Source organism: Phallusia mammillata, chromosome 1 (assembly GCF_965637545.1).
Source record: "Phallusia mammillata chromosome 1, kaPhaMamm4.hap1.1, whole genome shotgun sequence".
Lineage (NCBI taxonomy): Eukaryota > Metazoa > Chordata > Ascidiacea > Phlebobranchia > Ascidiidae > Phallusia > Phallusia mammillata.
The window spans coordinates 15,321,765-15,345,630 of record NC_137252.1 but is presented as its reverse complement, the minus strand read 5'-3'; the positions used below and the strand labels follow the sequence as shown (position 1 = coordinate 15,345,630).

Genomic DNA, 23,866 nt, shown 5'->3' with positions numbered 1-23,866 from the left:
TTCCAGGTTAATAGCGTTTTTTGGCCTGTACCTATTCGGCCGTGATTTTAGCTCACTACAAGTTGCTTAACGTAGGCTATCTTGTATTTATCGGAACGAATGAAGCGGAATAGGCGAAGCACATGTTCACTTGACCTATAACTGATGACTGATCTTGTTTGCAGAGCGAGGATATTCGTTTTTTTACTTTTTAGTACACAATGCCCAGTTTAAGAATCCTGTGTTTTTACGAAGGATTTGAAAAAGCTTTTATTGCTTCATGCGGTTAATTAGGCGATTTGCATTGTAAAAGCTCCTGCCACGTTTTGTCGTGTTTACAATACACACATATGGCCGGTTGCCGGCAAATCGCGAGTGAAAAATACTCCTGACATTAAAATAAATTAAGCATCATAGCTAAACAACCTACTTTCCATTCTTTAATCAGCTAGCTCTTTCTACATACAACAAAAATATTCAAATCAGCCGAAAACAAACAACCGTGTAAGAAAACCAGTTTGAAATAATTGGCGCTGCTACACGTTTTGCGTTTTTCTGCTTTCATCTGTGGTGTTACAATTTGGCACCAGCAAGCACTTCCGGATTCGGTAAAGGCACGTCGAAACCCTGCTGCTGCTACGTCACTCTGCTGTGTTTCAATGCAAACCCTATTGTTATGGAACAGGAAAAATCCCTAAACTGCACCGTGTTATATGAAGGAATATATAAGGACATTCTGCGATGGACTTCTTAGAACTTGCCTGCCTCAGCCACAACCTTTAACGTCACATTGCCGCTATGGCGTCCCTGGCTCTCCTGATTTGTAACAAACGGAAGTAACCAAGTATTGCTCATCCAGCAGTTTTATTGTAAACAATCGACGTTTCGACGTCCTATACAAGACGCCTTCATCAGGATAATGACATAACTTGCAGGACAAATTTCTTTTAAAGCGACAAAATGCAAACCACACGGAAGTAACCTTTATTCAAAAAATAGTGTAACAAAATCCCATTACAAAGGAACAACTTATCCCAATTTAGTATATGCCGGCTAATAGTAATGTTTAGGGTAATGAAAAGCTACTTTTTGGGGATCCAAAGAAACTAACAGCATATATTAGACCAATTCGGAGTCTATTGGTACAGTATATAGTTCGGAAAGGGTAAAAACGATAGATAAGAAAGGTGCGCAGAAGCGAGTCTATCTTTTTACGCGACGCTTGTTTTGCACCTTTTATTCTTTTTATGTAACTGATGTGGCCTTCATGTTATTGATGATAGCACGAGCATTTGCCGAAACGTTTGAAAATTAAAGCATGTCGTTTTTACGTCTGTTTGGGCCGTTATTTTCATCATTAAACTTACAAACAGATCCGTATGTATAGTGTTCCATCTAGATTAATTTTAAAGATATCCGAATATGATTTTTGGTTTTTTAAAGACATAATTGTCACATCTATATTTAGATTATTCATAAATGACATTTGGACACTTTTTATTATCTGCGAAGAAAAACTTGTTTTTTGTTAAAAAGCAGGACATGTTCTAAAAAAAGAATGTATGGTGGGCCTAATCTATGCTTAGAGCCTTAGTTCTTAAACTTAGCAAATAGTTGTCACCACTTGATCCAAGGAAAGGGTTTGTTTCTTCACATAAAATGTACACTACTGCGTTACTTGCTATATATGTCCTGAGTGCCACCAAACCAAAACGAATTCTTTTCAAATGAAATGTCGGTTCAAAACTGCAAAGCCATTTGAGAATTACAATTTCCTTCCGCTCGATTCGGTTCCTTGGCTTCAGCTGTAGCTATTTACGGCATGGAAGCACTCGGAAAGCTAGTAGTTCTGCACTTCACTACAATTGATTTTGTGATTGAAGCTGTTGTGTTAAATCGTGAAAAGTCAAATAAAATCAATACACGTAAAATATAAAGCCATCAGTTGTATGGCAGACAACTAAACCATTTACAGTCGCAATTTAGGCTGCGTTCACACTCGGGCACCGCGGTAGGTTTTCGCTACTAGGAATGAAACTTTTTGGTAGTATGAACGAAACGTCACCTCACGAAACCTGGTACGAAAAGAGGTGGTTTCGCACCTAAACGTGGTCGTGAAACCCGTGTCTGAACGACGCAAGGTTCGAAAACCGTGACTGAACGAAGCAAGGTTCGAAAACCGTGACTGAACGAAGCAAGGCGTGAGACAGAATGCTGCGGTTTGTACGTTGCTTTGTAATAAGTGCTGTCTATTTCGTTACTGAAGTGTACGTTTGCATGCCTAAAATGAGTGAACGAGGAATACTATGGTCTGAAGAAGAAGTCACAAAATTAATTGTTTGGAGTGCGGAGGAGGTTCAGCTCATGGTTTCAACGGCAAAGGGCCATAAGGAGGTGTTCCAAAAAATTGCATTGGGTCTACATGTGTGTAACTCAATGAGTTAAAAAGGAAGTCTTGATTGAGCTGCACACGTCTTCGTTTTTGTTTAATAAGAATCCAAAATAAATTTACACCTGTAAAACCCTCCACTTAAATCCATGTTTATTCCTTTTTATGAAAATGAAATGCATTTAAATAAAGTCTACGAACTTTTTCAAGCATGAACTGCACAGTTCATTTAAACTCTAATCTGCCATTGCCGAAAATCAAATAAAATAGTAGTAAGTTTTTTCAACCATTTTAGGTTTGAAACCACACTTTTGTCTCATCGCGAAACCTCTCTTCAGACGTCAAAACCTGTCGTCCACACCAGCAAAAAACGCGATGCCTAGTCGTGAAAACCGTCTAGTGTGAACGACGTTTTTTGCTCAGTGTGAACGCGCGGGACATGAACACCAGGTACGAAACCTCTGTGTGAACGCAGCCTTTTCTTCTTCTGGCCAATAAATTGTTTTTTACGGCTTTGTTTGGAAATGATCCGTTTGGTATTATTAGCCAACTAACACTTCCAAGCATATGTAACCTTCAAGCACATGCAATATTAAAAAACACACACAAAGACACGGGTGTGTATTTAATATTATGTAATTTTATTGGGGTCAGCAACACGAATATGCACGTCACAGTGACATTATCCGGCGTTAAGTGTCCCGAAACGCCCCCGGTAAATTCGGAACAATCAGCAAGCACAGGGTTGAATTTGACTTTCAGTACGATGGAGGTGACGGCGTAACGTCATTGGCCGAATCGGGTCACGTGACATTTTCGGGTCGTAGAAAAAGCATGTTTGAGTTAAAGCACAAATAATACGGAGAACAACACGGGAGGCGCATTGACGCTGCATTACTTGATATCAAGTAGGTAACTAATTTGAGTAATAAGCTTAGACATTAAGGATATTTTCAAAACCAAGCCAAACGATCCTGTTTAAATTGCGTAAAAACCAGCAAACCAAAGGTACCGTATGAGATTTAACTTTCGTTTTGATGCAATTTTACGAGATATCAGACAGGATTGCCTTTAAGTGCCTTCCAACAAGCTCCTTAATTCGCACCACTTAGATTTTTTTTACAAAGCAACAAAACAAATCAAGCTATGAATGTGACTAACGAACACAACAGCCCGATTGAGTAATTGGATCGATCTAGCGCCATCTTTCAGAAAAAAATCGACAGTAAAAAGGCCGCCAGTGGGCGATATTACCCAAGTTATTTAGATTATTCTCGAAACGACCAAACATTAAAGTAACTTATCTACAAACCACATGTCATGGAAAAGGAGCTTGGACAAAAGAGCTGATGGAAAATCAATATGTTTCAAGAAAACGCCCATGAAACCTGTGGTAAAGCATTGGAGCGAAAGCATAAGCGTGGGAGCATCTAATTGCTGCCACGAATGGTATAAAGCGGCGTATATAACACTTGGAAATATTTAGCGTAATGGAAAGTCACTACTGTTGACCAGGGTAGCGAAACCGCAATTCAGGGCAACGGGTGCACAGGAAAACATATGTATGCAGTGGTGGGATTCAGCCGGTTCACACCGGTTCTACAGAACCGTCTCAAGAAATTTCATGGGATCAGCGAACCGGTTAGCATTACTATTTACTGTCAATGGATTTTTGCAACAGAACCGGCTGACAAAAAATTGAATCCCACCACTGTATGTATGCAGTCAAGACACGACCACCATGGAAAAGTCCATACCATTCGAGTTATAACGGAACGGAATAAACGCCTTTCAATGCTGCAAAATTGTCATGTCATACTGGATTACAATATTAGTTATAGCGACACAACAAAAAGTTCGGTCACCAGACGATATAATTGTGAACATTATTATATAAATTTTTTAAAGTAATCTTTTGCGCGCAATTAATAACACTGTATGTAGTTCACTTTGGCGTAAAAACAGTATTTCCGAAAACATTTCCAATATTCCATTGTGTTAAATTTAGATAAGCATCAACCAAAACCACGAAAAAACATTTTGAGAAACACTGTCAGTACGCAACTTAATGAGTGCGTTTACCTCAACAGAGTACGCCAATTTCACAAACACGAATAATTCGAGCAATTTCTCTAGGTAAAATATAAATGTGACGGGGTGGAGCGTTAAAGGCAGACAATATATATCGCTTGTCCTACCCATGTTACCCGTTGTCGTAGCAGCGCTTTGCGCATGGAAATCGTGCCCGTTCGCAAACCGCTTTCAACCATTTACCACAAAAATAGCATCCTTAAAACAAAACAAAAAATCGGTCACAGAAACTGTCCCATTGACATTTTGAACGTATTTTCACGTTGTGTTCAATTCAGATTTATGTGAAGCTGGCGTCATTTAGCGGCAAACAGGAACGGGCCATCATTATGACCAGGCGTGGGCCGTGGGCGGTACGACGGGTTAAGGCAGATTAGCTCCGATTTCGTTACAAAATCATTCATAGCTTCTGCCCAAGGGTAGGGCAATCGCAAAAGTTACACCAGTAAATCGCATTAGACTTGACACTAAAATAAACTTTGTCGAACTGATTTGTACAATAGGTTCAAGTAATTACGAAAAAAGAAAAAAAAACGTAGCGTTTTAATCCGAATTGTCTAATTGATTCATAGCGAATAGTTTCATGGTGTTTTCTGTTTTGCTACACAGAGCAAAGGTGGCCAACGGACATGGACCCCAAAGAAAGCCAATAACGAGTGGAGTGAGGATGCGTAATTAGTAGAAGGGGGACGACAAAAAACATTTGATCCAGCAAATAGCTGGTGGTGTCATTGTCAATGAACTAAACTACAATGTAACGAATGCCTGTGGGCAAATTAGAAGATTTTTTGTGTAATCGCGTGTAGAAAAAGTCTCAAAAAAGTACGTAAACACTGCAAAAAGGTCGAAAAGTCAAGGGATGCGTCGCGGACACATTATAACATGCATGAGCCTCGATTTGACGCAAGTACAGCACGTCAGGGTCATCATCAGGAGCAACAAGGACAGGCTCACCACTATATCAACCCGTGTGCCAAACGTACTGACGTTGCTACGTAACGGGGGCTTTCCTACATCAGCTGTGATGTTAGTGTAGAGTGGCATGCTGCGTTCTGACACTATGTTGTATTTGAGGTTGGAGAGGCCATCCTGTCGTTGACGCTCAGCAGCGCCCACTAGCAGAGTGTAACGATACGGGTTGACGCGGTTGTTTTTGTCCGAAGGGTGGTACACCATTCTATATCTGAAAAAAAAAAAAAAACACACGTTAAACATGGTTTCGCTTTTGGTGCACAAGTTTGGAGACGTGATTAAAAATTGGCATCACCTTTTCGGTGCTAAGTATGAGTTATGTTCTTGACTTATGGCAAGGGTACAGTGTTAGGAGATAGATATATGACAAGCGCATGTACACAGCATTTTTATTAGTTACAAATATTTTAAATTTTACATCAATGTCTTTTCTTTTATAACAATGACTGGCACTTTCGTTACGCATTGTACTCATCAAACTAATAGATAGGCATTTCTAAGGCATTTTAGAAGTCACGTTTTCAAAAGCACTTTTTCAAATTCTTTGAGGCCTTGCTTCTGAAGGGTTATTCATAAACACTTGAGACATGTGATAAACCAAACAAACCTAGCCACTACAGGCCATAAGCTTCATTTATTTGTCAAATAATTCTATTGCCTACTTATGTGCGTTTAATTGATTTTCTTGCAAGGCACCAGCATTGTAGATTGCATAGGCACTAGTGAAATGTTTATTATTTTAAGATGTTATAAGGATCTAGTAAATGCGGTGTCACAACTTTTTGATACAAATCGTGTCCAGCGTTATATACCATTGCGGCCGCGTATTTAAACGCAGCAAAGGTATTCGAATGGTGATATAACATAAAGACAAAATTTTGTTTACCAAACCCTTCATCCAACAACCGATAACAGAGAAAGATGTTAATACCTCTATACGTTGCGCTTGTTGCTGAACAACGATAACGACTAAAGCGGCTACACCCATGCACGTACTCTTGTTTTATTAGTACTTCAAGTGCCCTTGTTTTCCCGCCCATGTACCGCCTGACAACGAATGAAGGCACACTGGTATTGAATCTCTATGTGTGTGCATGCAGTGGTGGGATTCAGCCGGTTCGCACCGGTTCTATAAAACCGTTTCACGAAAGTTTATGAGATCAGCGAACCGGTTAGCATTACTGGTTACTGTCATGGACTTTTTGTAACTGAACCGTCTGACAAAAAATTGAATCCCACCACTGTGTGCATGCATGAATATACGAACTATCTCGTGTAACCAACTACAGCGGACAGTTATCCTCACATAATGTTGTGACAAGGAAGGACACGGGTTTGTGGTTTCAGTGACCAATGCGTTGCTGTTAATGGATATGAGTGTCCTGTGCAACAAAACTTAATGCCTTTTCGGTCGATTGGCGCAAACCACGTTGTGTTAATTTTGAAAAACACTCGTCTGTATGGAATAAAATGATAACAGAAACCAAAAGCTTGATTTGCCAAGACATTTCTTTTGTTAAATATGTAAAGCGTTATTCAACAACCCTTGTTTGTGCGGATGTTTCATTTAAAACTGCGTGATTGTAGGTTAGCAAGCTTTCAATATGGTCCGGCATGTTTTTAATTATTTACTTTTCTACGTGTACAACAGAAAAGAGCATTAATCCAGTTGTATTGCCTGTATATGCGTTTATATGTTTCCAATGAAAAAAACGGGATTGCAATTGCAACACTGCTGTTTAAAAAGAGAAGAAAAAAACATGAATCTGATAATGCTGCCAAACAGAATGGTTTCAGCCTCTGGCATAGGTAATTATCTGCTGCACCAGCACGGCAATGACGCAATTTGCCCTTGAATTATTAATGACAAGCCGCTTGACTTGCAAATATAAGCATTTGGTGGCGCTATTTTGAAAGCGTAAAGCATGGGGAAAAAACCCTGTCCAAAACAACTGTCTTTCAAACACACCGTACAAGAATTCAATAACACAACGCTTATAGTTTGTCTCCAGTTGAAAGGATGATTCACATTGAAAGCGTAGTTTTTGATTAACACCATTAAACACGCACATCACCGCATGTAGGACGTTGATTCCAAGAAACTTTCTTTGTGACCAAGTATTAGCTAAATATTAACTTGGCCCCTAATGCTCGAACACTCTGTGCTAACTCATGACAAACGTATGAGTTTCATTTTCTGTGTGCAAGGTTAAGAAAATCTAATAAAGATGAAAAATAGTTTTTTCGGTTCACGTTGACTTAATTGACATAACTGTTTGATTAAAGTGCCCTAATAGTCTGACCAGACACTTATGTGCTTATGGCACCATGCACACACAAAAGGTCGGTAGTTTATCCATTTAAGCTGGGCACGCGAGTGGCCTGTACACGCGATACTGGCCAAATTTATTGAAAAGTAAACCTCAGGAGCAATGTCCTGCAACTTTTCATTTGTCTGAGCAAACACACCCATGGTAAACAATATTATTGGCCCAATAACTTAAGTAAATTTATGTTGGATATTAATTTTGCGCAGCATAAGTTGTCTTGGGCGGAAACAGTCCTCACGAGGTTTGATTATGTAAAGTATTATGTCTGTCGCCCAAAATGGTTGAGATTATGGTTTGCACGCAATTGCACACTTGTGCACTGCAACAGATTTCCATGAAAATTAGTGGGCAGATTTGCTCCCATGTATTGCCGACCAAGCCCATAGTTAATCTTATTACTGTGGTTGTTATTTGCAGCTGTGTGGGTAACGCGAAACGAAACGGTAGGTTTTCCACAAATCAATACCTCCCAGTACTGTTTAGAACACCACAATAGTCTTCGTTACAAAGCGATCCAAGAGAGTATAATAACTGGTGTTAAAAAATCGCGTTGCGCCGTAAACATGGCCTTTTCTGTTTGAGAATTTCCTTTGAATGGTCCAGCCCTATTGCAAAGTTTCAGCTGAACAATAAGGCGAGTATGTTTAATTAAGCTTAAGGGTTTCATTTGTGTGCGTTTATTACACATTTGCCGATGGTTGCTAAGGAGTCAATTTGGATTGGCTATCACAATACTGGGAAACGAAAGCAATACCCAGAGAACTCGGCCCAAATTAAGGTAACTAAGGTAACTACGTAACACCAGTTCCACACACCCACCATTTGATTCGGTTTAAATCAGCACCCATGGCTGTAAAAGCACCGAACAACTCGATACGCTATTGTGAAAGTAAAACAGGGGCAGACAACGCTCCAGAAATTTAAGCAAACTGTATCTAAGGCTTTGTCAATTATTAACATTACAAGCGTAACACGTTAACAATACGGTAAACGAACAACGAGCGCTGTTTGCATTGTTTAGAATAGACTTACAATCACCGGTTTTGACGGAACCTGGTGATGAGGTGTACAAGTGCTTTAACGCGTTGTAAAATGTTCCTCGCCGCTAGGTGGTACAAAGAACGAATTGTGGGCGACATCGCATGTTTGCAAAGCTATTAAAACGCAACGCGGTATGTTTGCCAAAGCAATACTGGGAAAGCTATGAACTGTGTTCAGGTGCTATAGGTCCTGAAGGATGTTTCTCCACATATCCAAGAAAAGGTAATAAACTTCATGTTAAAATATTTAACTGAAGCCATTTTTTCTGCTCGCATAATGGATGACGAGAATAAGCTCATCATAACGAACCGACCACAACTTAAAAGCATGTTCGTCTAGTTCTAATTGTATATCGTGTAAGTTTTGAATACTTAAAAAAGGAAAGTGTGTCACAAAAATCATCAATATTCTAGATAGAAACGCAAAACGTTTACACTAATTCTTTTTGAGAAGTAAAGCCTGTTTTGTTCGGCAGCTGGTGTGAAATAAAAGTTTTTCAGAACGCTTTCCGAAAATCAGTAATCATGAGATCATTTTTCGGTGTTGCTTGAAAGAGGGTTACGTCGCACTCAACCGGAAATGCTTTGTATGTTTTTCTTGTGTTAAAAAGCTCTACCCTGTTATAGGTTTGGTTACTTTGTTTACAGTTAAGGAAGAAATCAAACCTACGCAATTTTTGAACATTCGCCTGCATAGCTTTTTTAAACACTGCAGTGAGGATCATTTCTTATCCCTGTTTGGAATTTTATTTTTTTAAATTTGAATAACAACTTTGGTAAACGGCTTTCGACTCTCCCGCGTCCCACGTCCCGCTTCAACGCCTTGTACAACACGAAGGTAAACCACAAAACATGCTTCTAATATTCAACTGCACGCCCACATAAGGAAACAGCCTAAACTCAATGTGCACTGACACATGGGCTTTCTGCCATGGGATTGGTCAGGAACGGTTACCTACCTTGCTACGTCATAGTTGGCTCGCTCGAGACCTAGGCAACTGTGCAGAATTCGGACATACATGTCGTCATCTTCGGCACCCCACCCCCAGTATTCATTCGAGTAGCCGTTGACCTGCACAAAAACACAGTTTTATAAAGTTTGTAACGATTTTGCATGGTTAGATAACATTCGAAAAAGCTGTGTTACATTGGGATTGTTTTTGATCGCCAGAATTGCTGGTTATGTGTAACTACTAAATATGATCACAACCCATATCACGTCGACCCAAACGTATCATTTGGGGTGCGCCTTGTCGACCCCAAAAACGTATTCAGTTGAGTGCAACGTAACGTACAATCACACCAAAAGGGAAAACTGATGACCTTACTGCAAATTTTCTGAGGATGTTATTACCAAAAACAAAGATTAACCACCAGTCGAACATAGGTTTGTGTTTATTGTTGGACAGTATTTCGCTTATTACGTTTTCCCGTCTGAAGAGTCGACCGCAGTGTAAGTTTTGTCCATCAAGCGTTTTATAACGCCAAAACTTTACGTGAAAAGTATTCAAAAACGAAGGTTTCATTACACATTTTTCCATTTTAAGCTATTAGCACAGTACATACATTACAAATGCTCAAGGAAACATATTATGAAAAGTGTGGTCGACAGGGTTGTGGTATCATAGCAGTTAAAACGTGCAAAATATGTCAGACTTTGCCCACTCTGTGTTTTCAAGTACTTGGGCTAAAATGACAGACTAAACAACCCAATGTAACGACACACAAAGTGCATAGCAACACGTCCTAACTACGCCTGCTTGAACTCACATTTGGGAAATTAAATTTCATATTTTTGGTCTAGCGCCCAACAAAGATAGGTTGCTATAGACAGCAGACCAACGCAGCTTCAAACAGGTACCGCGGGTTTGCTCATTAGATTAGTTGGGGTCGCTTTTTTCACCTGATAGCCGGTTGAAATTAAGATCTAATTACCTTTTTGAATAAATGCGTTTTGAGATACAAATTAGGTATGATGCAGTGTTTTATGACACCTGTGTCCAACGTCACTGCGTGTGTCATGTGATATAAGGTCAATGTATTGGTTTGTACGTTTTGCGCCTGTGGAAATCCATGCAATAGGTGTTTAACAGCGGTTGTGTTTGACAAGCATAAACACAGACGCGTTGATGAAATGAACCGCTACACCGTTTCCCTTGCATCATCAACATTGTAAGCAGTGGGAAATACAAGCGTACGTCACAAGACACGCAACGGTTTATAACAAGTATAGTGTATAGCAGGGTGGTCGATCTCGGACTGATTTTGAGTCGATCGCGAGGGATTCAGAAAACAATGTAAAATATATAGTTGTTTTGTAACACGTTTTTGAGGAGTGTCCCTGTACATTGATGAACTTATTTTATACTTATTCTCATAATAAGACGTTGATATGTTCACACCGCAAATACTCAGAAGGCTCGTTGTTACGTCACAAATATAATAGTTGCAGTGGTGATTGTTACTTTGTACCGGTAGTTGCTCTCTTTATTTTAATTAAATGAGGGGTTTGGTTTAAACTTTTTCCTTAATATTATATTTTGAAGATTAGTATTGGATCAAGTTTACAAACAGCGCTTATTGCACTGTAAAACAAATCTAACCCAAACCACGATAAAACGTAAAACTGGACAGGGAAAAATGCGAGTTATCCTTTGCTAATCAACACATGGTCTTGTTTGTATTGGAATGTGAACCGCGAGAGTTTGAATACCTCAAGAGTCGATCTTGAGTCAAAAAAGGTTGAGCGCCCCTGGTGTATAGGTATGTGGCAATCTTTTGTTTGGTATCAAATTAACAAGCTTAGGTTTAAAAACACCGGCGCTAGGTTGCCTTATCCCATCACAGCGGTATAAGTATTTTTGTTGTTTACTATAACTCTCAATTATAAAGTTTCAAACCGGGTCTTTTGCAAGCTTGTTGTTGTCACTGGCCTCTCGAGATCGGACATGGTTTCGTAGGGTTGTTGTGTAGTCTGATTAGGGGAAATCCGCATAACACTGTGTTTTGCATGCAGACAGGGATCGGTGTCAACACTTTCGTTTTAACTCGGGCTTTTATACCACACCAAACTCAAAACGAAAGTGAGGCAAGCTGTACTGGCCACAGCTAGTGTAAATTATTCATGATATAGAAAATTAAATTTTCGATTTGTAATTGTTGGATGTACAGTTAACGTCACTGCCACTCCGCCGCTACACCGGTTGAAATTATTCACAATAAACGCAATTTTTCTTTCCCGTTGGCTTTTTGCGTTACTTTAGCTATGGCCTGGATAAATTTAGAACAGCGCCTTTCATTCCTATACAATGTTATTCGTACATTACAGGAAATATACCGATTTTGGGTGTTTTGACGACCAGACTATAAAGCTTGGATACATGTGCTTTGGTTGCATTGTACATGTTCGTAGCGTTGTGTGAACAACTGGGTGTAAACGTAAAGTAAGTTTGCACAGGCCGCATGCTTTCTCTTTAGAACTCTCACTCTATTTGAAAGAATGTTTTCGGTTTCAAGAGCTGATTTGCAGTTGACTGTCAATCAACTGTGTCCTTCCTACAACCAACAGAATGGCACCGACGTATCCGTACAACGTCACACAACCGTTGTACCAGAACCAATATACCTTACCATAAACAATTTACGGCTGCTACTCGTTTATATGGACCAAACAACATATTTTCTTCTCTCATGTAAGATTTTGCCCTAAACAGTACAAAGAAGGACTCGCATTTCCAAGAGTTCGAACTTCAAACCAATGTACACATACAAACACAAAACATTAAATCTGTATCAGTAAATCACACGTCGGAAAGGAATAAAGTCCATCACGAAAAACGATAAGTGGAGCGACAACTGGTAAAGGTGTTTTACATAACATGTTTGACTTGACTTCACAGAGTATACCTTATTTAGGCAAAAGAAATGCAGCTTTGACTGCGTAAAGTAACCAAAAAAGCACTCGATGGCACCAAAACCGTAAAACCGTAAAAAAACGTAAAACGAAGTACTTGTCGGGTCCGAATGGCAAAGGCAAGTACACAAATATCTTGACGAATAGCGCTCCCTCTTAATGGTGTATAGTGTGCAAACAATAACATTTTCGTCTTTATTTTTAATGTTTTGTCACCCTTCTTATGTCTTAAACTACAAACCGGAATGTTAATCGTCGTAATGAACGCGTTGCAAGCCGAATAAATCGATTATAGGCATTGGAAAGCTTTTATACGCATGAGTTTTCTTAAACGATGAAAATGTGCTTTACGATTTAGTTGTTTTTATAGTCTGTATTCAGAAAAGCATACAAGTTTCTACACAACACACTCGGATTTATGGCAAAGCTTGAAGGAGATTATGGACTTATCACCAAGACAACATGGAAAAGCTTCTCAGTACGGCCGTACTGCCTAACAACCATTTTTGTACAATAACAATTCGTCCGCTCGCTGCTGGAAGCTTTGCGCTCTTGCTCACTTAATGCGCAAACAACAGCGACGCTTGAATTTCGCGGAACAGCACTCCCACTACGTCAAGGACAATGTCACGTGATTTGGGTTGTGGATTTTACTGTGCTTTTATTTGCCAGCATCAAAGTGTGTGGGATAATTCGTGTTGCATGGCTGATTTTTATCTCAATGGTGTACAGTCATATATGGGGATAGCTATTAGTCGTAATTTTCGCTGTTTGAGATTTATACTTGTCGTAATGTACAACAGGACCAAAAGGCACAGCTGTGTTTGCCCTTACTACAAGTCTTGTCTATGCCCAGAAGGCAAGTCCTAAGCCGTGGCGTACGGTCTTTTGTGCCACCGTTGGTTATTGGATCCTCAAAACCCTTTCACTAGATTGTTTGTCAGGTTAATCTTGGAGTGAAAAGATTTATGCAAAAACTGCCGTTGTTTGGTTCCAAACATGCCTATGCATCCATTTAACATCAAAAGTGAACCATATTTTGGATAAAACAAAGCAAGTCAGAGTTTGCATTGGTAGGGCAGTATAATAAAAACTGTTTGGAGATTTAAACAGCTTTTCGTGCAAAAGTTTTTACGCATTGCGTTTGCTAACTTTGCATGAGACCATCATAAAGTATACCCAAAAGTATGATAAGAGTTTAAAATGCATAATGCAATATCTAAACTATGCAAATATGACCACAATGGGTCGTGGTTTATTTTTAATAAGTGTCATGAATATAAAATGTTTTGCATTTCTTTTGCCTTGCGTGGATATATTTACCAGCACCCTCAAAATAGTATTACAGAGGGGAAAGGGCCTAACTGTGTAGAACGACGATGACGAGCGCCTTATAGGTTTATTAAGTAGACTAATAAACAATAGCTGCAAATCAGAACCAATACCACAACAGACATCAATTCCGGATATTACGCCGTTGGTACAAGGACTGTAGCTCTGCTAGCAGTTCTAGTGGTTCAGGCTTGTTGTTTGGACACCAAAGAACCGATCATAAATTATGTAGGTTTTGGCGGTAAGGCGACCATGAATAATGAACGGATAGCATTTATGGTTTGGGTTGATGGGGTGGCATTAACTGACGAGCGGTACTTCATCGCCATACTAACCCCATTCGGCGGTGTTTCCGCACATGTTTGATCCATAATTAGAACACCTGCCAGGCAATAACATTTTGTCTCTATAGACTGGAGTAAGGGTCATACAAACCAACACCAAACTTACCAACCAAATTGTAAAAGCAAAAACACGACAAAGCGTTGGCTAAGCACTGCTGCTGGATACCACCTAATAGCTAGTGCTTAAGAAGTTGTAGTTTGTACATTTACATGAGTCTGAAACGCTCTTGTGGTAGTTAACAGTGGCCCTAAGATTACTCAGTTGTCACACCCGTTACGTCCAGAAACCAGCGTTTGCACAAGGAAATGGCACAAGTTTCCACAGTTGACAAGACTGACACATTGACTTGGAGGCGGGGCCGTAAAACGACTTCAACATTATAATGCCTTCATCATGGCTATAGGTATACTCTTAAGACTAGTTGATACAGAATCCGAAACACCAGTGAAAAAAACTTGAAATATGTTTGTTAACCAATCTCGAAGTTCCCCCTTGGAAAGTGCGGCAGCAAGGTCGTTTAGGGCATATAAAGCAACTTGTCAATTTAATTAACGAGCCATTCCCCTGCCTGTGTGGTAGTAAATGCCTGTACCATTTCCTAGCGCCCACACCATTTTGATGGACGTTTCCCATACTGTGGTTCAAAGGAGCTACGTGGGAATTAAGTGGGATTTTCCAAACTTCCTGGAAGTAACTGGTCGCACAAGCCGTTTACGATATATTTTATTTCTGTAACTGTGCCGACCGCAACGGAAAACACGTCGTCAAATCATAGACAAACATGTCCATAAAATGTTCAACTTGTTTTGCATGTAGATGCTGCTTTGAACGAAGCCCTTAATGTGTTAAGTCGTGTGTAAAACCATTGTATTGAAGAAGGCTTGGTGCGGCCATTGTATTGGAAAAGGCTTGGTTTTGATCCTTTGAAATCAATACTTTAAAGAGCTGACTAAAAACACACAATTTAATTGCTGGATATATGAAATATGTGAACTTTAAAATTACGCCAAGTATACCTTATTCGATCATAGTATCTTAGGTGCATCATTGCTTTTAAATTTAGCAGTGCATTTAACAAACACGCACATTATAATGAACAATGAAAACTGTCAAACTCGCTTGGCAATAATTGAATTGAAGGTATGTACCACCTAAAGTTAAGACAGTGATTTAAACGTACGACGTCGTGCGTTATTTGGTGACATCCAGAATATGTGGTTACAGCGAACCGCAATTGACGCATGAAATGAACAACATTCAGGTCGGCCGAGAAAGTTAAATTGTTTACAGCCTTCGCCTACATAAGAAAATTGCTGTGCGATTAATTTCAAATATCGGCTTTCGGTAAAGAGAAAGTGTTGTAGCCGTGTTACGCCTTGCATGCTTGACTTGTTTCTGTGTTCAGTTGCAACTCTTTTACAAAACATGCGTGTTTTAATATGGGATAAACAAGCGAATTTGTTTCAAAACGCGTCAGTTTACTAAGGTGGAATAAATGCAGGAATAAAACTTTGTCAAGAAAGCTCATGGTGCTGTTTCTACCGGGTAACAAACGCCAACGCAACACACGCAAATTGCGATGATTCGAAGTCATCTGACCACTTTTATACCGTCTCAAAAAAGGTCGCTACGTTTCAAGAACAACAAGACGCAAGTTTAAATAGCGATTGGTACACACATGACGCGTTGCTGTGGAAAGTTGAGTCACCAAAGGTCAACAAAGCGACGCCACTCAATACAGCGTAGCCGCGAGTTTACTTAATGATAAGCGTCCAGTCTTACTTCGACGCGGCGCTTGGGTCATTGCGGGACTTAGAGTGTATTGCATTGTAAACTGCCGCAGGTGAAATTCCTGAAAAGCGACCTTTTTGTAATCATTGGATACTGGAAACTGTAACTGGCAATTATAGTTTGGAGACGCACAAACGCGTTTGCGGAAGTTCTGGATAAACTTTTTGAAGAAACCAAGTGCTCAAATTAATCAAGAAAAATGGATCAGACACAAAATTTCATTAGGTTAGAACCATCTGAAATTTCTCACGGTTCTTTTATGCCGCAGCAAAATTTGCTTGACATTAGTCACATCAGATTACAAAATACTAAATGGCTTAGTTGTCGTTTGTACCCCTGTACCCAATTAGGCCCGCATTTTTTCAAATCTGTCATTGTGTTCGGATTTCAAGAGGTTGTTTCTACTTAAGAGGCTTCATGAAGAACTTTGTTTTTTTTGCGACTTACCGCGCTTTTCACGTACGTATTTCAAAAAGCGTTCGTCCCGTATAACTACCTGCACCCGACAACGGCAGTAAAAATTTACGACTTTTAATACTTTTATAGTGCTTAAACATTAACAAATGGGGAAACGAAAACATCTCGTGAAACTGGTTTATACACAATGCAATGACTCATCTCTGTTCAAGAGCCTTTGAGTCATAGCGTACAACAATTCGCGTTACTTCCCTTGCCCGGTTTCCACACCGGTAACCACAACAAAAAGGTTTTGAAATACATTGTGTTTGGAGGTCAGTTTCAGTACACATGTTCTGTAATTCACTAAAGACATAGGAAGCCCCTGACAACAAAACAGTTTCTATTCAACACAATTTCCACATAAAAATATCTTCAAAAAAGAACGAAAGCGTTTCCTTGGTGTACACTTTCGGTTTAGGCCAGTGCTATCAGCCAGGCACTTTCGGTTGAGTAGCATGTCAAATATAGATAAAATCTTGTAGATTAGAAACCCAAAATTAAGATGGTTGCCTTGCCTTTATTGTCGACGTGTTGAAGCCATGGTGCTATTACATGTATTGTGATTTGGGTTTGAGATTGGGTGCTTAAATTTAAAGTAGATTATTTTCAAATCCGCTGACGGCATTGATATTTATAATCATCTCTATGGTAGGAACTTCAAATGTGTAAGTTGGACGCCTTAAACAATACAACTTTACCCTCTGTGGAACGCGCAAATATCGATAAACAAGTTACCAAGCGCGCTTGATCGTCCAAAAACCACGCCCGAATATCAGACTAACCAAAATGACGTAATGCCTGTCCCGCTTCGTTGCACTCTGTGACCGCCTGCAGCGCACGACGGTAACGTAGTAAAGCGAGCAAACCGTTCATTACCCGTGACACGACGGCTCGACGCCTCCAGCTCTCGCACAACACAAGCTTTGCGTCATAGCAACAAAGTATGTAAAGGAAAAGTTATGCACAACGAAACCATGAGACCAAAATCGTCACATGAATTCAATTACGTATGTTGAAAGTTTGAGTCGGCGTTTCCAAATATAGTCTGTGATAGTATAACACGAAGTAACCCGGGAACGCGTCACGTGGCTCAAAGGTCAGTGAAGCGCGTTTTATCGCTGGACTCAAAGCCAGAACAAATCACGAATTTGGTGGAGTGTCAGAAAATCCTGTAGATTATCAGACTAAAAACCTACAGCATAGATTTGATGTTTATCCGACTACCAGCACAACATAATTTAAAGTGGACTAGACAAAACTGGTAATTACCTGCTCAAATTGACTTGTTGTCATGGCGATTACACCTCCGAACAGGGCGTCATACGGGAGCTGGTAGTCCCATTTATCAATCCCCACTGATAGGTGACGGGGTACATCAGCACACCGGTACAGGTTGCGATCATCTTCGGCCAGAAGGTCGACGTCATGAAAAATGAAGCAATCGAAAATCCCCTCCTTCCTCGCCTCCCTGTAACCGATATTCAGTAACTTAGCCTTGTTGAAGGTTCCTGTACCAGCTTGATGGATCACAAACACCCGGTAGTCAGCTTGTTGTCGCTTCATGACCGGGTGAATGGCTCGTAGAAATTGCCTAAGATGACGTTCACGATTCCTGTGCGGCACGATGATCGCCACACGCTGCCGCGCTATGCAATTGTCCGGCTTATGCCGCCCGCCCGCCTTCACCCATGAGTTGTTTCGAATGACGTCATCCATTGTGACGTCATCGTCCTCGTCGCCAAGGTTTAACTTGCCGTATAGCACCGGTGGGGACTTTGGGCAAATGGGCTTGGGCGACGAGCCATCGATTTCGGGTATCTGCAAGTGATTGATTCCATGTTTCTTGCTGTCAAAATCGAGGCAGTTGTCCTCGAGACCGCGGATCCAGTCTAGTTTAATGTTCAGATGCAGCGAGATAACCATAATGACGTCGTGGATGCGAAAGTAGACAACCACCAGCTGCAGGATGAAGAAGAGCACGAAAAGTGTAAACCATCGCGCCCGCAAACCGTAAAATGTTCGTCGTTGTACCAGGCCTTTGCTGGTGGTTTTTCTTCTTTGCGACATGTAGACGCCCTATATTCAATTTTATGTGTCTCTCGTACGCTACCACCCTTAGCTCTGTGAACACATAAGTAAGGGTACAAGCACTGTTTGTGGCTGACTACGCGCAACAACTTTGAAGTCGAGGTAAACCCAATACGCAATCACCAACACTAGACTTAGTCTTTATCTGCTCTGTTTACATAGTCGTTGTATGTCTTTGTGCCGGCCATGTGTACTCTTTGCTAAAGGTAAGTCACGTTTGGCAAGTTCACAGCGGTTTTGAATAACAACATGTCACATAAGGGTTACAAGCTTTCATTGTGATGTTCTGTGACCTGGTCAATGGTCATGCTGTTACGTAACCTAGCCTTATTATAGAACAGTGGGCAAAGGTTGCTTCAAACTATCACATTACCTCAGAAGGTTTCAACTATTCACAGAGGACGAACTGAGTAGGTTATATCTGTCCTATAAGCGTCACCAGCGCCTGAGCATTACAACTTCCGCGTTACCAACGACAGCGCTTCTGTGTTTTTTTGTGAGTGAATAATGTTATGTTGGTGGAAGTGGTGTAGACTTGTTACATAGCCAGGACAAAAAAGAACGCCTGCCAAAATATAAATGAGAAACTTGCCAAAAAAGCAGGTCCTTCTTGTAATGTTTTTGTTGTGACGTCAAAAAGTATGCTAACACAACAACAGCTGAAACAGGAAATGGCCAATTTAAAATTGCTGCCGACCACAGTGCCTCTACCATTCACTAGACTATACATACCAGCAAACGACCTATTACTGATACAATCCGAATAAGAGGCAACAATTTGCCTTGTCTAGTCGTTTGTTGCGTTAACTCGTCTGTCGTTACCGGCATATATCTTTCAGCTTTCTTTCACGAAAAGGTCGTGTCGCTTACATCCTTGCATATTGTAAAAGCTTAACTGTCACTCATAACTCGTTACCTGTTAAATCTACAGTTTTCAATCAGCTTCAAGACACACGTTAAGCATCGGTGTCAGTGAAGGGCACAGTGACAGTGTGGTAGTCTGTTACCAACGCATCGGGCAGGAAGTGCGACAAATCCAACCACGCTTAATCAGTGGCCGCATTTACCCGCACAACAGTCATTTATCCGCTTCCACTGTACTGACAGGCAAAAATCAATAACCGCTACTGCAGCAGGCACAAACTGTGCCCACAGTACTATGCTTGTCGACTTGGAACGAGTTTGGCTGCCTAAAGCAACGTATAAAAAAACACGCAAACTGTTTGCTGCTGATGGGAACTCAGTTTTGTTTCTTTTAACAATTCTGTTTGTTTAGCGATCTATTGCTCATGTGTGCTGGCTAAAGTCTAGCTAACATTCACGGTCTTCGCAATACACAGCTGTGGTCTTTGCCGCACAGCGCACACTGTCTGGTGTGAATGAGTTTCTGAAACGAATAAATTACGCAACACATGGTTTCTGTTTCATTCTGAAGAGCAGTACACTTTCTCAAGTATAGACAAACCCTAAGTCAAATAGAGTAACATGATAGATTCTACCATGTAACTAAACCTGCCGGTCGCCTAGACACAGTCAAACACAACGTGTCACCACTCCTCGGGGGAGGACCACTTACTACGTTCAGCGCGACGTGATACTGTAATAGGAATGCGAAACCAGACATGAACAGAGAAAAACGGGAGACGTGAGCGCTGACTGGCGTTATCTGACGAACCGCTGCTCCTTATCACCACGCGTGTTCGATATTGTTTCTATGTGAGTTGCTGCATGTTTTTCTCTAAACCTCACCTGTCTGTCGATTTTGAGATGTTTAGTTTCCCATGTGTCTTAAAAAATGGGAAGTGAACCGTGTAAGCAAATAGAAAACTAACGTGCACGATGATCGCGTCTTAAAATTTCTTGCTAAAACCTAGGCTTTTGAAATAGAAAATTTTTTAGTGTTTAGAAATAAAACTGAGCCCTTCCGCGCTATGACGACAAAGCCTGAACAACATTCGCTTATAAAGAGGGTCTTTGCGCTGTTTATTTAACTTTAAACTTGGACAAAAACGTTGTAAGGTAAGCCTTTCAAAACGAAAAAAACATAATGTGTTGGATTAGTCCGAAGCATGTTTGAATAAAATTCGAGGGAGTCTGTGTTGACCCAATGACAAATATGGATGTGGAGAATAGTAACATTACTCCCTCAAGTTAATGCATTCCACATTAACGAACTTTAATTCGCGTTTGTTTTTCTGTGTGTTGGAGCGGTGAGTCAGAATGTCACATCTTGTATACATAGAAATGCGTTGTTAATCTGGTAGAGCGAAAACTAGTAACAAAACATTCGACGTTTCATTGTCTGACCTTGTTTTTACATCGAAACCGTGTCTAATGAACTTATGAACGTTTCTATCCATGGCGTCATGCTAACCTTATTGCCTCTTGTAACTTAAATTCTTGGAAGAGATATACAACATCAAGCTGTAATTTAACATGTACACCATGTCGACTAATGTACGTTAATTACTAATGTCAGATTTCAATAAAGCATTTGGTAAACCGTATTTGATGGGATTTCAGTGTACGTTTCAAATCGTCTTAAATCAGTCCATGGAGCGTTTACCGTTTTATGTCTTGTTTGGTGAGCGCCGCTATCCAGTTATTCGAACGAACTACTCCCCGAAGACTATATGTTACGTCACGCATATGTGTCTCCTCGAAGAATCGTCAGGCGGAAATATGTCACATAACTGCATGGAATTCCCACTTGTATTTACTGAGTTGCGTCATTTATTGGCGTGCGACAGATGTACGTCAATTTTAATAACCAGGACTTCACAGGCGTTACCATAAATTTATTTACCCTCAAGAGTACTTATCTCTGTATGTACCTTTTATGTACACATCAAAGTTTTTCTTTTTTCGCTTTAAGTTTATTTGTTAAAAAACGGTGCTGACTTCCGAACTGTCTTGTATACCCTGCGTTCAGTAGCCCATATGTCGAGATCCGCAGCAAAGCACTTGAAATTATGCGTACAAAATGGGGTAAATATAGTAAACCGATTATTCGACTTTCATAAGTGTTTCCTGTAACTTAATTTCCGAAGCGGTCACGAGGTTTAAAAGCCCTCGTATTTAATCTTGTTAAATTCGATGATCACGCTTAAATAGCTGCAAGACTCTTAAGAAGTTGGAATGCAAAGAGAAATAGTAATATCCTGCACTAAAACTTTGCACTGACTTCTTTAAAACCAAACATATGTATGTAATAACATTTTACCAGCGTTATTGTTTAAATCAATGTTTCCCAAATTTTTTAAGTTGGGACTCACAAACAACAAAACAATTTGCAGGGTAAAAATAAATACAGATAAGAAAAGTTCAGTTGCAACAATGTTGTGATGAGTGAGACAGAAATAAAAAACAAATAAGATCACTTCACGTTATTCGTTCTCATGCACACCCACATTTGGTCACTAATCGCTAACATATCGGATAAGCTATTATCAGAAATTAATTCAACGCACTTGGAATTTTCCATTTGTCACAACACAGCAGTGGCTAAAAATGCTTGTATAAACCACTTTAGATAAAATTTTAAACATTAATTTCTGAGGATTTGAAACACGACAGACTGATAAACTAGTCTGATAAACTACAAACTTGTATAAAACCCGCACTGCAGAACCAAAAGGGCATTATTTTACTACTTGCAACGCTACAGCGTTTTCGAGTCGTTACTGATACCAACTGGTTAACCGTTTTTCATTAAACCACGTGTTCCGATGTCCTTTGGGCAAAACGAAATATTCTGCAGTGGGTCAAGGGTCATCTTTTTATCTGCGAAACTAGATGTGAAAGGACTACTTCTGAGCGGAACGAAAGCATTTTAAAGACACCAAGGAGACCTTAGGGTTTCCCAAACGAGCTAAAACAGGTCAGTATCGATTTGTTGGTAACGGTGGCTCGTCATTGTAATTTGGTGGATAAATATCATGCACTACATCATACTGTTCGTTGTGCGACGCCCTAAATTAAACCGAACGAAAACTTTGTAATTATTTGCAACATATATTGCTTTTTGTTTTGAATACACAAAAAAAAATTAGGTGAGCGATTGCACTACATATTGCGTAATTCCCAAGCAACTGTGATTAACGAAGAAGAGTTTAGGAATATTGTTAGCTACTGGCAGTCATACAGATTTCACAGGCTGACTCTTTATATTAGTCAATTCCTGTGTGGTTTACACAGGCTTGTGAGACATGCAGGACTTCATATTGGTAAGGATCCCAATCGAAACTCGGTTACATCAAAAAACGTTACCATTTTTAATTTATTATGCCGGGTTGACATTAACAAAATTACATTTAATTGTTTTCAGAAACGTATGTGATTTACACATGATGTAGCCTGTACTTGATTAATGACGTTGATTGTAGATACAGACATGAGTTAAATGCCTTTACCAAATATCATATGGTGTTTGTTGAATTTGTTGCAAATTTACAATGTTTAAAATCGCTGACCAAAAATAGGACGCCGTTTCTCTACGAAGCTAGATAATTTATAAGAATCTCCTTTTTCATTATGACGATAGCTAGATACAAACATTTGAGAGGGGCAAATTTATATGAAATACGGTTTTAAGTGTTGGGTTTTCAAAAAGTGTAAATGACGATATATGTAGGCTACCACCCTTTTAATAGTGTAGGTTAAGTATTTTTAACAGAATCTTGGTCACTGCTGCTTGTTTATACATAAATCAGTTGATTTCATTGTTTAATTCTACCAGAGTATATCAAGTTTTACAATTACTTTAGTTTTAGTAAAAGGTAATACACCCCGAAAAACTTTCTAACTTGTTTTCACGGCACATTTTGACCCCATTGAAACAGAACAGACAAAAGCCCAGTTAACGCCCAAATCGTGTCCAAAACTAACCCCAAACTGATTGTTGTTTTAGTGGCTTTTGTGCTTCGTATTGAGCACCCTCACATTTCTACAAACATATTCGAACTTTTGCTTACAGCGCTCCAATCCCTCAAATCTGTTTCATGACAAATGTAAAAGCCGACTTTTCTACGTTTCCAACAATACTTGCCTATATTTCTTCTATTTTCTGTGTTGTATGTCTATTTTACACATTTTTTTACCAGCGCATAATCAACTTTTTATTAATTACTACCAAACA

At 39.8% G+C, this 23,866-nt stretch overlaps 1 protein-coding gene across 1 annotated transcript; it reads right to left on the bottom strand.

Moving 5' to 3' along the window:
* Positions 1-2,988: 2,988 nt before the first annotated feature.
* Positions 2,989-18,798, bottom strand: LOC145225624 (beta-1,4-galactosyltransferase 4-like). Its single transcript, XM_080092227.1, has 3 exons — positions 17,911-18,798; positions 9,761-9,873; positions 2,989-5,642 (listed from the first exon to the last, which is right to left on the bottom strand). Exons 1-3 carry the CDS (start codon positions 18,706-18,708, stop codon positions 5,312-5,314), a joined length of 1,242 nt encoding a protein of 413 aa, XP_079948353.1. The 5' UTR covers positions 18,709-18,798; the 3' UTR covers positions 2,989-5,311.
* Between the last annotated feature and the right edge of the window lie 5,068 nt (positions 18,799-23,866).